The sequence below is a fragment of the Zonotrichia leucophrys genome, chromosome 20 (assembly GCF_028769735.1).
Source record: "Zonotrichia leucophrys gambelii isolate GWCS_2022_RI chromosome 20, RI_Zleu_2.0, whole genome shotgun sequence".
NCBI lineage: Eukaryota > Metazoa > Chordata > Aves > Passeriformes > Passerellidae > Zonotrichia > Zonotrichia leucophrys.
In genome coordinates, this window is record NC_088189.1 from 4,702,758 (window position 1) to 4,716,758 (window position 14,001).

The following is a 14,001-nucleotide window of genomic DNA, read 5'->3' on the forward strand; positions in this document are numbered from 1 at the left end:
TTGGAGGTCTGCATCAGGCTTGCCAAATATCCTTTGAGGAATACTATAAATAAACTCACCCACAACATTTTTCCAAAATTCTTGTTGTTGCCAGTTGTTTATTTAGTGTTGTGTCGTGAAATCAACCTCCCCTTTGGTTATGTAGGAGCTGTCCAAGATTACAATGCCTATTGTGTTCAACGAGCCCTTGAGTTTCCTTCAAAGGATAACAGAATATATGGAGCATATATACCTCATCAATAAGGCTTGTAGTCACACAGATCCCCTGGAAAGAATGCAGGTAAGAATCCTCACCACCTTCTGGGTCATTCACAATTTTTTTTTTCTCCCAGTGTTTGATTTTAAGACAGTTTCTCATTTGAGTGTATCTCTTTCTCAGGGGCTATGGTAAGAATGCCCAGTTTGTGTGTCTAGATGAGTTTCTTCTTTCATAGTGGTTGTGTCAAATATTTGTGACACTTTGACCCTGACTCTTCATGCATGCACAGAGTTTGAAAGGAAAGTGCCACAACTGACCATGCCCAAAGATCTCAACTCATTTCTTTAACTGTAACTTTTTTGTGGTTTTATGTGTTGTAAGGATGAAATTGTGGCTTTATGTGATTCTGAGTTGGTTTGTTGAGTGGCTTCATGATTTTGAAGTTCCTGGATGAAAAATTGTTGTGACAAAGACAAATTTACCACAATTTTCTTCTCCAAAACTGGTTGTTCTCTGTCATTTATTCTATGGCTTACAAATAGTTTTGCCTTAAGAAATAAATATAAAGCAATTCCTTTTTGGAATAATAAATACTGTAATGTGCAACAAATAAAGTACAATAAACTTAGAGTTTTAATGCACTGTTCTCATAACAATGTCTTCTTAATTTGCTTACAGGCTGTAGCTGCTTTTGCAGTTTCTGCTGTAGCTTCTCAGTGGGAGAGAACTGGCAAACCCTTTAACCCACTGTTAGGAGAAACCTATGAATTAACCAGGTAGTAATTACATTAATTTGGGAGCTGGGGCTGTTTGTGTTCTTGACTTAGCAGACTCTCACACTGGTCTGGTTGTAGTAAAATACCACTAATGTAGATTCCTGAGTATTGCTAAAATTCTTTTCCTCAAACTATCTCAGAATTTCTGAGAACATGTTATAAAATCTAATAATTTTATTTCTAAGTTTAGGCAGAATATTCATTGAATTATTTAGAGAAAAATTGGTTCATGTTCTTCCACCAAAGATGCTTCCTGAGCAGACTCTATTAATTAAATTTAAATATTGTTTTGTCGATCATGTCAGACAGAGAAATTAATCTGAAGGACTTTGAGCTTCCTCAGAGAAATGGGTGATGTCTGCAGTAAAGAATTTTCAGTCAGATCTTTTCATGTTGCCCAAAGGGTTTCTGTATTTTCATGAGTTATTTCAGTGAAACTTCTTCAGAGGCTTTGCTGGGTAGAAATCTGGTTTGGAGTATAAAAAAAAAATGTTCAGACTAGAAATCCTTTCATTTCATTAATTGTAAATGTGTCACAGAACTAGAAAAGGAAAAGTCTCACCTTCAGTTTAATCTAAAAATACTTCACTTTTTTTTAAATATCACCTCTTTTCTCTTGCAATATTAAAAATGTGCTTATTGTTTAATGCTCTTTTTTTGTTGTTGCCAGGGAGGACTTAGGATTTAGGTTTATATCTGAACAAGTGAGCCACCACCCACCTATTAGTGCATTTTATTCGGAAGGCCTCAATAAGGATTTCATATTTCATGGATCAATCTATCCCAAACTAAAATTCTGGGGAAAGAGTATAGAAGCAGAGCCTCGGGGAACAATTACCTTGGAGCTTCTGAAGTGAGTATGAGAAGTAAATAACTTTTTTTTTTTTTTTATTTTTACTTTTTGTAATAACCCTGTTGGCTTTTCAGAGGTGATTACCTAAAAACCCCTTGCTGAAGAGGTTGGAAGAATTGATTTACAAGTTAATTTTCACTGCTTAATTTCAGAGCTGGGTTTTTTTGTGTTATGTTTCCATAGCTGTAGCAATTTGACCCAGTTTTTCCATCATGAAAATTAGCATTTCTTACATATTGGTTGCTACTGAAAGCTACTTCTGTGAAGGCATTTAAAATTTAAATATAGAGATAAAATTCTCTTACTGGGCTGTTCATGCTCATCTCAATTTTCAGTATTGCTGTTGGTTTTGGTGGTTTGTGTGGAAAGAGCTGCATCTCACAATAAGTGTTCTGTGTGGTCAGGGAACAGGAGGAACTTGTCAGGATTGCCCCTTCCAGAGCAGGATCAGGTTCCTGCTAAAATCAGGAATGCCTCTCCAGCCTGCTCCAGGCCTGTCCCTCAGGAATTACCTGATGTCCCACGAGTTGTTTTGTGTCCTGGTGGCACAAAGACTCTGGAGCTTTCCCAAGTGGGACATGAGGATGCACTAGAACAGTTGCAAATAAAGTATTCAGCATTTGGTGCTTTTAGAAAAGCCTTTCTGAGACCTAACTCTGAGGTGGTTTTGAAATGTTGACTTAAAAAAGTTCCAGACATTTGGTTTTAATAAAAAACCAACTTTCCTTGCAAAGCAGGCATTGACTTTTTCCTTTACTTTCTTTGGGAAGTAGTTTAATTTTTCAGCTGTTGGCATCTAATATTCCAAAGTTCATAAAAGTATGAACTGGTCTTGGAGATAAATGATGATGGAAATAATGGAAATTTCTTCTGAATGTAGAAGGAAGTGTGAATATTAGTGCAGAATGCAAGTGTTACCAAAATAATGTTTGTTCCTCAAGAGCCTTTCTTTAGAGGACTATTAAAACTCTTGTTGAACCTAATCAAGGCTGAGATTTAAACTGGAATATAAACAGTTAAAGCATTTATTTTACATAATTGCTTCAAGTTAGCAGCAGAAGTTGAAATCAAATGTTGAGCCTCTCAGTGTTGTGATTCAGACCATTCTGTTGCTTTGAGGAGTCTGAGAACTGCTCAAAGCCTAAGTGAACAAGGAGCTGTTTGGGAAGCAAAGCTGTGAGTCAGTATTAAATTGTGCCTTTATATTAACCATGACTATTTTTTCAGAGCATTAGAAGACACTTTTCTCTCACTTCTCCAGCACAAAAAGTGCTTCAATTCATCAGCCCTGACCACAAGTGCTTTGTGTTGTGTTTTGGTTTATGCTGTAAAGCTTGTGGTGTCAGAACAGTTCAGGAATAAAACTGTTTAAATAAAGGCTGGGGGATGAATTGGAGGGATTCTGGTTTTCTTTCCCCCAGCTGAAGAGTAATTATTGTTCTAAAGACTCCTTGAAGAAAAGGAGCTGTGGGAAATAGTGAGACTTCAATGTTATTTCTCTGTACTGGAAAATGACAGATGGGTTGGAAACGTGACATGGGAGTGTTCTCTCCACACTCACTGAAGTAGAAGTACAAAGCACTTTTTACAGACACTGCTTTTTCTCTATTTTCTGTTAAAACAAGAGTTTACAAACTTTTCTAAGATAGACTGATTGCCTACCAGGTAAGTTCAGTATTTCCCTTACCAACATGGAAAGATGAGTGTGAATAGATGGCTTTGACTCTGCTAGTGATAGTAGGAATCCTGTTGTTTAATTTTTTGATCAATTGTAGAATAATGTCTTTTAAGGATTTAGAATCTGTAAACTCACTTTTAAAGCTTTTCACAAAACAACAAACCAAAAATAAAGCCAAGTGGAAAATCAATTCTAGAATTGTTCCTTCTTCTCAGTAAGTCTTTGGGGAAAGGGTGGAATTGAGTTGTGAACTGAATTTTAAAATGTCACGTTTGTAGAGCTTGCAATAGTTCTGTTGTTAAACAACCAAATAAAAATAAGCCAAAACCACTCACACCTCCAAAATTACCTTCAGTGGCACTGGAACAGGTTTCAAATACAGATGAGAAAACTTGTGGCATGTTTGTGGAAACCACTTGTGCAATTTATGCTGCTGCAGCAATTGAATAGCAGACATTGTTAGGCATTAGTTGGTTAGTCTGGTTTCCTGCAAATACTGTATTTTATCACTTAAAACTTAAAAATGCAAATGAAAAAGATGAATTCCTGCACTGCTCTTTATGTTGGGCTGAAGTTTGTAACCCAAAGCACAGCAACTGTAAAACTCATGTGAGAAGGGAGAAGAATAAGGACAATATCACTTCATTAGCTTGCACTAATGCTTGGATCCAACACATGGTTGGCTTGTAAAGAAAAGTCTGTTTCTCTTCTGTTTTGAAGCTGAGTGCTGGCTGTTCAGAGGAGTGCTAAATATTTTGCCTTGCCATGAACAGAATTGAAAGCAGGCTTCCATCTCAAGCTCAAGAAAATGATTTCTTTCTCTTATTTCCTTGACAGGCACAGTGAAGCTTACACATGGACAAATCCAACCTGTTGTGTACATAATGTAATTATTGGTAAACTGTGGTTAGAACAGTATGGAGTGGTAGAAATCATAAATCACAGGTAATGCTGATCATGAACCCAGGGGCTGTGGGGATTGTTGTGGTCATTTTTGATTTTTGATTTTGATTTTTGTCAGACACACAGGAAGCTTCGTTTTGTAACTCTTGTGGGGTTTTTTTGTCTTTTTATGGGGTTGTTTTTGGGTTTTGTTTTTGTCTTCTCCTGACAAATGCAAACTCTCCCTAGACCTGGCATTACTATCATATTATTATTATTAATGAAAAGGCACAAAGCCAGATGGCCTATGGAGAGCAAAGGTTTTACATTTGTGAGTTACCCATCCAAATTCAGCACCATTGCCAGAGAACAGAAATTAAATTTAACTCCAGAACCATTCAGTGGAATAATTGTCAGAGGCAGGTTGGACCTCCATTGTGTTGATTGTGATTTGTCACTTTTTTAAGTTTAGATAATGGACAATGTCTTAAATTCAGGGCACAGCACAGAAAAATGACTGCAGAGTTTGGAAATGTGAACTTGGAGAGTGTCAACTGCTCTGCCAACTGCCTGTATCAAAGCTTTTTTCTTACATAAAATAAATTACCTTCTAAATGATGAGGGAAAGAATTTTGTGAGCAGCATTACTCCTGCACACATTGCTCTGTCAGTAAATGAGAGCTTCAATCCAACAAGCTGTTGTTTGATACTTCTCATAGTATCAAATCTGTAATCCTGTCTCTGTACTTGCACAAAATTAGTTAGTTCTGTGGAATTTTAGAATTTGTGTGCCATTTTTCATGTCCTGGTCAGATAATAAACCATAGTGAAATCAAAATAATTATATATATATATAACTAACAAACAGCTGACTGTAACTATATTAAAAAAGCTAAACAAGGTAAAATAAATTTTCTGATGTATTTAGGGGCTGGCTTCTCTAAGCATGTACTTATTTCCTCCACAGTACTGGAGATAAATGTGTCCTTAATTTTAAACCATGTGGACTGTTTGGGAAGGAGCTTCACAGGGTAGAGGGATACATCCAGGACAAGAAGTAAGTGAGAAAAGCCTCTTGGTCTCTCTGTTTCTAACACTGGGACATTTCTTTTGCTGGCAATGTAGTTTGTAACCCATTTTTGTTCTCTGTGTCATTATTAAACCCCCTGATTCCAGGATGATAATTTTAAAGCATTAGTAGAAAAGCTCTCCAGTCCAGGTTTTGGAAATAAAGGGGAAATGCAGAGTAGCTGCAAGTGATTTACTATTGCACAGTCATAATTCCAGTCTTCAGTTTAAAATAATGAGAATGTGGTTGTTAAAAGTTTTTAATTAACCCAGACCTGTTTTGTGACTCTGAGTTTCTGTATTATAATTGGCTTTGATGTACCCACATTCATTTAACAGTGGCAAAAGCATGTGACTGTCATGAGGATCTGTTCTGGAGGGCTGCAATGAGCTGAAGCCTTTTCTTTGCCTATCAAACATCTGTGTTTCCTGAGAATCACCCATTCTGTGATTCTGTGAAATCTGCAAATAGAAACATAAAATGCAGCAAAGTAGGAAGCTGAGTATTTAATGCAGATCAGAATGTGCAAGGCTTGGCTTAGCAGGCTCACTCAGAAGGAAGAGCTCAGTGTCCTTTGCTTTCTTTGCAGCAGGAAGAAGCTGTGTGTGATCTATGGCAAGTGGACAGAATGTCTGTGGTGCACTGACCCCACCACCTACGAGACCTACAAGAAGAATGAGAAGAGAGGCAGTGAGCCGAAGAAGAAGTCGGTAAGGTGAAGGATTCTTTAGGGAGAAGAGATTCTGAAATGTCCAAAACTAAATCAAAACATCTTATTTAGGTGAATGGAGGATAAAAGCTGTCATTTGGTAAAGGTTGGATGGAGCAGTGAGAAGGCACTTGGCACTTGTAGTGTGAGCTGCTGGCATGGAAGGGAGCTCGCAGGAATGGTGTTTGCTGGAGATTGGTCAGAGAAATTATCAAATATCAACCCCCAAGCTGATGTTGTCCAGTCCTTGAATGAGGAAAGTGGCTCTACTGCTAACTCCAGCAGTAAAAATAGTAGGATTTGGGAGTAAAAACAATAACAATTTTGTTTAAGTCAGATATGCTTCTTGGTGATGTAGATTTTCAGAACTTAGGATGTAGAAAGTCTTTACAAAAAAGAGGTCTGTAAACATGCAGGGTTTTTACTTCACATGTAAGCAGTGTCAGGGAAGTTGCTGCCAAGACCTCCTTATGGAAAATGGGAAATGTTGTATGGTGCAGCAGAGGACTTTGGGTTTCCTTATATCAACAGTTACTCACTGACAATGAAAAGTTAAACAGAAGCTAATCACTCTTGATGTTAAGAAGCTGAAACTTTAAAAGTATTCACATCAGAAGAATCTAGAGCAACAACAGGCCTTGCTTTTGGCTCTGGATTCCATCATGGTACAGGCTTATATTTGGACTCTTTTTAAAAAAATAATAAGGTTCTGTTCATCTTAAGAAAATCAACTCTTTCTTTCCTTCCTTCCTTCCTGTTGAGATTATTTTTAGATGGGGAACTGTCTAACAGTAAACCAGATGTTGACATGGAAAGTAGCCTAGAACTGTCTTTTAAAATAATGAATACTCAAACCAAATGATTGAAATTAGACTCTTAACCATATGGAGCTGTTTTCTAGTGTATAAAACAGGCTCTGTTTAACCTAGTAGGGTATTTTTGATTGAAACAAATGAGCCATGTCAAAGAGGGCAGAAAGAAAATAAAAAGGGGGTGGGAGTGAGGAAAGCTGTTACTGTCACTCCGGGATGTTATTGCCTCAAACTTCCCTTCTGGTTGTTGTGGTTTTAAATGGCTTCTCGTGGTGAAATCCTCTGAAATTCCACAGTGCTGCTGTGTGTGTCCTGCAGCAGTCAGATTGTCTCAGATTCTGAGAGCAGCCCCCTGAACCATTGGAGTTTTACATGTGCAGCACAGCAGTGCAGCTGCTAACAAAGGAACTTTGAAGGAAAGTCACTGTATTAATAAGCTTAAGGACACAGTCTTCACTGTGAGAAAACTGTGATAATTGTGATTGGATCAGACTGAAATGAGGGCCTGTCTTTTTTTAACCACACATCTGAATGTTTTGCAAATGGTGAAGCAATATCCAAAACCAAGTGTGCCCTGTTTATGACTTAAGGACTAACTTGGGAACTGGTTTAAATTTCAGTCTTGGCTCTTTTGCACCTGTAGAAATAATGGTCATGTGAGGTGAAATTAAGCTATGGCATAGGATAGAAAGGAAGCTGGAGAAAACACTTCTGAAAGACATTCATTTACTATTATTACTATTACTGTTTTTTAAACAGATATTCAAGTTTTATTTAAGTGTTGGGAGACTATTCAGGGATATCAGGAGCAAAACATGATAAAAATGAGAGAGGCTGTATACAGAGCAGCAAACAGGAGGGGTGAGGCAGAAGTACAGGGGTGTTCAGTATCTCAAATGTGAACAGATTCTTCAACAGTCACTGCAGAACCTGAGATGAAACCATCCAATGTTCCTTTGTTCCTCTGCCAAATGTTATTTATCTCTGTTTCAGAGTGAAGAAGATCTTAAATCTGAAAATGATGAGGCTGATGAAATGCCAGAGGTTCAAGACTCAGTGCAGTTCATACCAGGCAGTAAATTGCTTTGGAGAATAAACTGTAGGCCCCCAAACTCATCACAGGTAACTGTTGCAATCTGCCCCTGCTTTGCTCTTGCTGGTGCCTTGTCCAGGAGAACACCAGGAATGGTCCAGGGAGCCTTGTTGAGTGTCACTGCTTGGCACAGGAGCAGGCTCTGGCAGTTCTTGCTGCACTGAAATTCTGCTCCAGCAAGCTGTGCTTTGGTCCTGTGCTGAGAGCAGCCCTGCTGTGCCTGAGCTGGCACAGGGAATGTGTGCTCAGAGTGCAGCTGGGAACATAGGGACTGAGCTTAACCTGTCTGGGAGATCTTTGCACTGAGAGTGGCTGAAATGTGGATACACATTCCCTTCTGCTGGCCCTGCTGTTCCAAGGCAAGCTGCCACAGGGTGCAGTAGCTGGGTAGCAGGATATTAATTTCCATAGTTTCAGCAAGACTTTTTGGTCTTTTAGGTGTGGGTGGTTTTGTTTTTTTCTAAAAATGATGATGTTAAATATCAATATTGTAGGAACTCTGTCTTAATCCTCACAAGCAAAGACTGCTTAAAAAAATGAAAGCTGGGATTTCTATCCCCATCTGCCCTTTCTTGTTCTTCCCCTCCAACAAAAAATCCAGCTGGTGTTGTATGAACCTAACCTTGCCTTCAGGGCAGCCAGCAGGGATTTGACTCAGCAATTTCTCTTGGAAGTTTTGTATCCATTCATTGCAAGGGACCCAGCACTGCTTTGCTGCAATAACTTGTGTGTTCTCTTCCATTTGCTTTTCAGATGTACAATTTCACCAGTTTTGCTGTGAGCCTCAATGAGCTGGAGAAGGGCATGGAGGCAATCCTGGCTCCCACGGACTGCCGGCTGCGGCCGGACATCAGGAACATGGAGAACGGGAACATGGGTACGTGTGAGCTGCAGGAACAGGGAATATGGCACTGCAGTGACTTTTGGGAGGGCTGGCTGAAGGGAGGTTGATGCAGGAAACACTCTTCAGTTTCTCATTCTCAGAGCAGCCTTAACTCTTTTTCATCCTGTGCACTGAACATGCTTTGGAGCAGTGTGTGATGTCTGTTTTCTCCCAGAAGAGCCTGGGAGAGCAGATGCATCCCAGGGCTGCTGTCCTGTGTTGTGATGTGTTTGCATGTTTGTCAGCTTGGGAGGAGCTGCAGATGTGCTCCACTTGCTCTGGGCTTTGTCTGGAGAGACATGTGGTGAGCAGACATGCTCTGCTGCTCTGGTGTTTGTCAGAGGAAACACAGGGCCAAATAGTGAAAAAAATCACTCACTCTGTTATTGCCTAATCTCAGTTCTTCCCTGCTGTCTCAGTGCAGTGTTTCTGAGAGATAAAACACCAACATTTCATTTCAACCCTGAGTTCATAGCAGCAACTTCTCTGAAATGAGTTTTAGGGTTTTGTTGCTAAAGACTGTGTACAGCAAACGCTTTCTCATGCTTAAATGAATTCTATTTCATTTCTCTGGTCTTTCCTGTGTTTTCAGCATTTTTGTTTCCTTTTTGCTAAATTACCAATTTCTCTTGAAACATTGGCTAGATGTGGCAAGCAGAGAGAAGGAGAGACTGGAAGAGAAACAGAGAGCTGCTCGCAAGGAGCGTGCGAAGGACGAGGTGGAGTGGCACACACGGTAAGGGGCAAGGAGGAGCAATTTGTTTAAGCCTTCAAGCAGGTTGGGTACACTGCTTGAATTGTTTTTATTCAGGACAGCATGTGTCTGATTGCTTCCATGACAGCACAATTTGTAGTGTCACTTAAAGCATTGCTGGGTCAACAATTAAATGTGGAGCTGGAAGCCAAAATTGCTGATAAGTCTGTCCTGGAAAAAATATCTTACAAGAAATGCTGGAACCTGTCATAATTAACTACTGTGGTAATGCTGAATTTATTTTTTTTTTTAACCTACAGAGGTCATGTTTTTGTTAGAATGAATGTTGAAATGTTGACTGTCATCCTCCTTTAACCAATTCCTGTCCAGCTTTTGGTAGTTGAGCAAGACAATGTGACCCTATAGGACCTTTTATTTTCACACTCTTTGGACTTCTTGGTTTGGATACTTCAGAAATTGCTTTTTTGATTGCATATTCAAGTGATTTCCGAGTCACAGAGTGCATCAGGGAGTGATGTGTGATTTGGCTGCTGCTCCCACAGGGTGCTTTTCACAGCTGCCAGTGCTGTGCACTCAAGTGTGTGCTCATGGCCAGTTGCTTCCTTCAAAGGCAAGAACTTTGGGATGCTCCATGATTTTATGAAATTCAGAAGAGAAAGCATTCTTTTCCCAAAGCCTGGAGGAATAGCTACAGATTAATTCCAGTTAATGCCTTGAAAAATCTCTTCCAGAGAATATAAAATTGGTTTTGGTTAATGTGGTTAAAAAGTAAGCAGCTGTTGATGTTCTGTGCAGGGCACAGCTCCATAGAACAGAAACTGTTTCCCCTTGGGAGAATTTGCCAAAAATGATTGTGTAACTGATTTGGCATTCTTTTAAAGTAAAAATTAATATATATAATCTGGAGTGTCAGTGTTATTTTTACTTGGAATAGGACAGGAATTTTAAAATCCATTTAATACTCCTTGACTTTATGCTAAAATAAAAGGTGCTCTACAAGGTGATGATAATTGTGTAGGAAGTTCAATTATTTTCATATTCAGAATATTTCCTAAGAATTTTTTTATAAGAAATACCACTGTATTTTTAGAATGTTTTGTGAAAGAAGCAACACTGGGTTTTTTGCCCTGTTAATAACTATTCATTCTGTTTGCTTTTTTTTCTTTTATTGTTTCTCTTCTTTTTTTGTTTTACAGATGGTTTCATCAAGGCACTAACCCATACACTGGGACTGGAGATTGGCTGTACTCAGGTGGCTATTTTGATAGAAATTTCTCAGACTGTCCAGACATATACTGAAATTCCAGAAGCAATTGCTCATCTCATCCGGACATCTAGTTACTAGATTTCATTCCAAGCCAGTTACTCTGGTTTTGTTGATAGCAAAAACCAGCTTTTCAAAGTAAATTTTAACAGAAATTCTGTAAGTCAACAATCAATGATTTAATTCCCACTAACTTTGGATTGCCAAATATTTAAATACTGTTGTGCTTATTCCGTAAAGCTGCACCTGAAATCATCAAATTTTCACTAATTTTCAGAGGGACCTTTGGTTGTCCATTTCCTCCCCTAGTTTCTTTGCCAGGAGGATATGCTGTATCTGTAGAGCACATAACATCCTTGAAAACTACATAACTTAAATAAACTAGAGATAATATCCTTGATATTTAGTACAATAGAGAAGCAGCTGAAGTTTTTGGCACTCGGAGCAGGGATGAAAAGCCAACATGGTACCAACAGGATCAATCCCAGTCCTGTCACACTCCCATACTGTATGTAGCACTCCCTGGGGACAGGAGCTCCTGGCCCCACTCTCAACAATTCCATAACTGAGAGCCTTGGGAACACAAAACCCAGCCTGGGGCTCTCACCCTGTAGTTGTCTGTTACAGAGTCTTCACAACTTTGGGACACTGTGAGCATTAAACTGTATACCTGTGATAAATCCCATAGAGCATACCTTAGGAGAAGGGAAGGGCACACCCCAAATGTGCTTTTCCTCAGGTCAAATGCTGTTAAATGCTGTTCTTACCATAGGAGAAGCTTTGGAAGCAATAGCAGGAATGTCGAGGTGGTTCCAATGTACAATATATTGCTTGCTACCACTTGGAGGCTTTACTCTTGTGCACTACCTTTGGCAGCTTTGGCACTGTGTATGCTTCTAGACTAAACTTTCCTTTGGAAGCACTTCCGTGTGTGTGTCCACGCAGGTTCATGTTTTGGGGAAGTTTTGGTTTGCATGTTTCTCATTATTAGGTCATGTCTGTTTTGTATGTTGTGAAAAAGCAGAATCAATTTAAAGCTTTGGCAGAGTTATACCTATTACAAGTTTCCTGTGAGCACGTGATGTCAAAAAGTGGGATTTTTTTAAAAATTTCTTTTTGTTCTATATCAAACCATCAAAGCCATATAATACTGGAAATAATCAATTACTGAACTGATGCATTCATTTTCTTTCAAGTGGTATACTTCAGGGGAGAGGCTTGAAAAATTTGGTCCAGTAATTAAAATTTATCCTTATGTTGCTGCTTCTTTTATGAAAGTTTTTAATTGAGTAACCAGGCAAAAAATGGAGAGTGGCTGTGCTGCTGTGAAGTTTACAGTAATTTCGAAATTGTTGGTGTTAAGTGCCAGTAACATGAGCAGTTCAAGAAAGAATTGGTCTGATTTGTGTCCAAAACATCTGTGATTTCATCCAGAAAGTGGATTTTTGAAGTGTTTCTCTCTCAGAGGATTAAAAAGCAAAAGAAAACGTATTCATAGAGAAATTCTTCTAGCAAATCATGTGTGCAACAATTGGATTACATTTGGGGGAAATTTAGTTGTCTTCATTGGAAAAATAAGAGGAGCTGTAAAACTTCAAGGCAGTAAGGAAAGGCACAATCTGACTCTTGTTCATGGCAACTCTATTCTGGTGCCAAAAATTGTAATTTGTGTCGATGGAAGTCCTCAGAATTTGAGCTGGACTTAGTGGCACAGTGGGGTTGTGTTTGTTCCTGGTATGGGCACAGACACTTCTGAAAAGACACTGCTGATCCCCATGGAACAGCATAAAAACAGTTTTTATAAAAACCTGAGCTTTAATGACAGTGTCAGGCACTGTTAACCCCTTTCCAAACGTGCTGCACGTGCCATAGGGAATTTTTTTTGTTAGGTGAGGATTGAAATGAATCACATATTAGACCAGTGGGAGTTTAAAACTTACTTTAATTACATAGTGTGTTCGATGCTGGAGTGATGTTTTTAAAACAATGCATATAAATAGAAATTGCCTGAATGGAAGAAACTGTACAGATGTTCTAAGAGGAGGTGTACAGGTTAGCATCCCTTTTGTCTAAGCCAGGATTTAAATTCAAAGACCTAAAGCCTTGTCATTATGTGAAAGCATGAAACAATTGTACCAATGTGTTTAATCCAAACTTCAGTATAGAATCTTCATGGGATATAAAAAGAAACTGGGAACATTTCCAGTGTAAGAACACTTCAGTAGTTACATCTTCACCCCCGTCTTCCTTTCCTTTAGTCTGAAGTTTTCAGAAAAATTTCAGATTAGTTCCAAACCCATTCTTTTAATTTATTATTCTTCATTGGCAACACTTTCAGAACCCTTTCCCTGCGCTGCCAACACGGCTCTGCTTGGCCAGCCCTGGCATTCCTAATGCTCTCAAAGTCCAAAAGTTTTTATTTTCGATGCAGATCTCGCCTCAGTAGTTTACGTGTCAAAACATTAATAACTTTGCACCTTTTGAAAGAATGTCACTTTTATAACTTGATTAAACACTGTATATAAGATAACTGTGTTAGTATATGTTAATACAGCTACATAGAGAAACCAGCTAGAAAGAAATTATAATAAATACTTAATAAATAAATACCCTTTGGGCCTCTGGATGGTGACAGAGATTTTTGTGAGACTCGTACAGAGCAGCCTGGTGGGGGGAAAGGAGGACTTTGGCTTTGCTCAGCCAGCTGTGGGGCTGTACTTTGATTTCATTGTGATGGTCACAGGACAAAGATGATTTAAATTGGAGCTTTGGACACCTCCAGCCACGGGTGGAGGTGCTGGGTGGGAATTGTCAGCGGGAAGAGCTCGGGAGCGCTCCCAGCTCTGACATCACCTTGTACGATGATGGATGATGGTGATGGAGAGGCCAGGTGTGAGCTGGAGCTGGGGAGAGAGTGGGCTTTGGTAAAAAAAGTTATCAATGTGAAACCTCACTTGGTAGTTGCTGATAGCATTTGTATCTTGGAGGTGATGTCCTGCTGTAAATGGGGAGCAGCTTTTCACACATCCAACTTTTATAGAACTCTTGGCACCTAGATTAACAAGGAT

The 14,001-nt window shown here is 39.1% G+C and overlaps 1 protein-coding gene across 2 annotated transcripts in view; it reads left to right on the top strand.

Moving 5' to 3' along the window:
- Window positions 1-11,855, top strand: part of OSBPL2 (oxysterol binding protein like 2) — a 30,766-nt gene extending 18,911 nt beyond the window's left edge. Inside the window, exons 6-15 of one of the 2 annotated variants that reach the window (XM_064730015.1) lie at window positions 146-280; window positions 878-975; window positions 1,646-1,828; window positions 4,344-4,451; window positions 5,356-5,445; window positions 6,047-6,167; window positions 7,972-8,100; window positions 8,825-8,948; window positions 9,600-9,690; window positions 10,866-11,855. In XM_064730015.1, the coding sequence (XP_064586085.1) occupies window positions 146-280; window positions 878-975; window positions 1,646-1,828; window positions 4,344-4,451; window positions 5,356-5,445; window positions 6,047-6,167; window positions 7,972-8,100; window positions 8,825-8,948; window positions 9,600-9,690; window positions 10,866-10,968 (1,182 nt within the window). In that variant the 3' untranslated portion in view covers window positions 10,969-11,855. The remainder of the gene's footprint in view (window positions 1-145; window positions 281-877; window positions 976-1,645; window positions 1,829-4,343; window positions 4,452-5,355; window positions 5,446-6,046; window positions 6,168-7,971; window positions 8,101-8,824; window positions 8,949-9,599; window positions 9,691-10,865) is intronic. The other variant, XM_064730016.1, reaches the window with a different exon arrangement.
- Window positions 11,856-14,001: the final 2,146 nt, after the last annotated feature.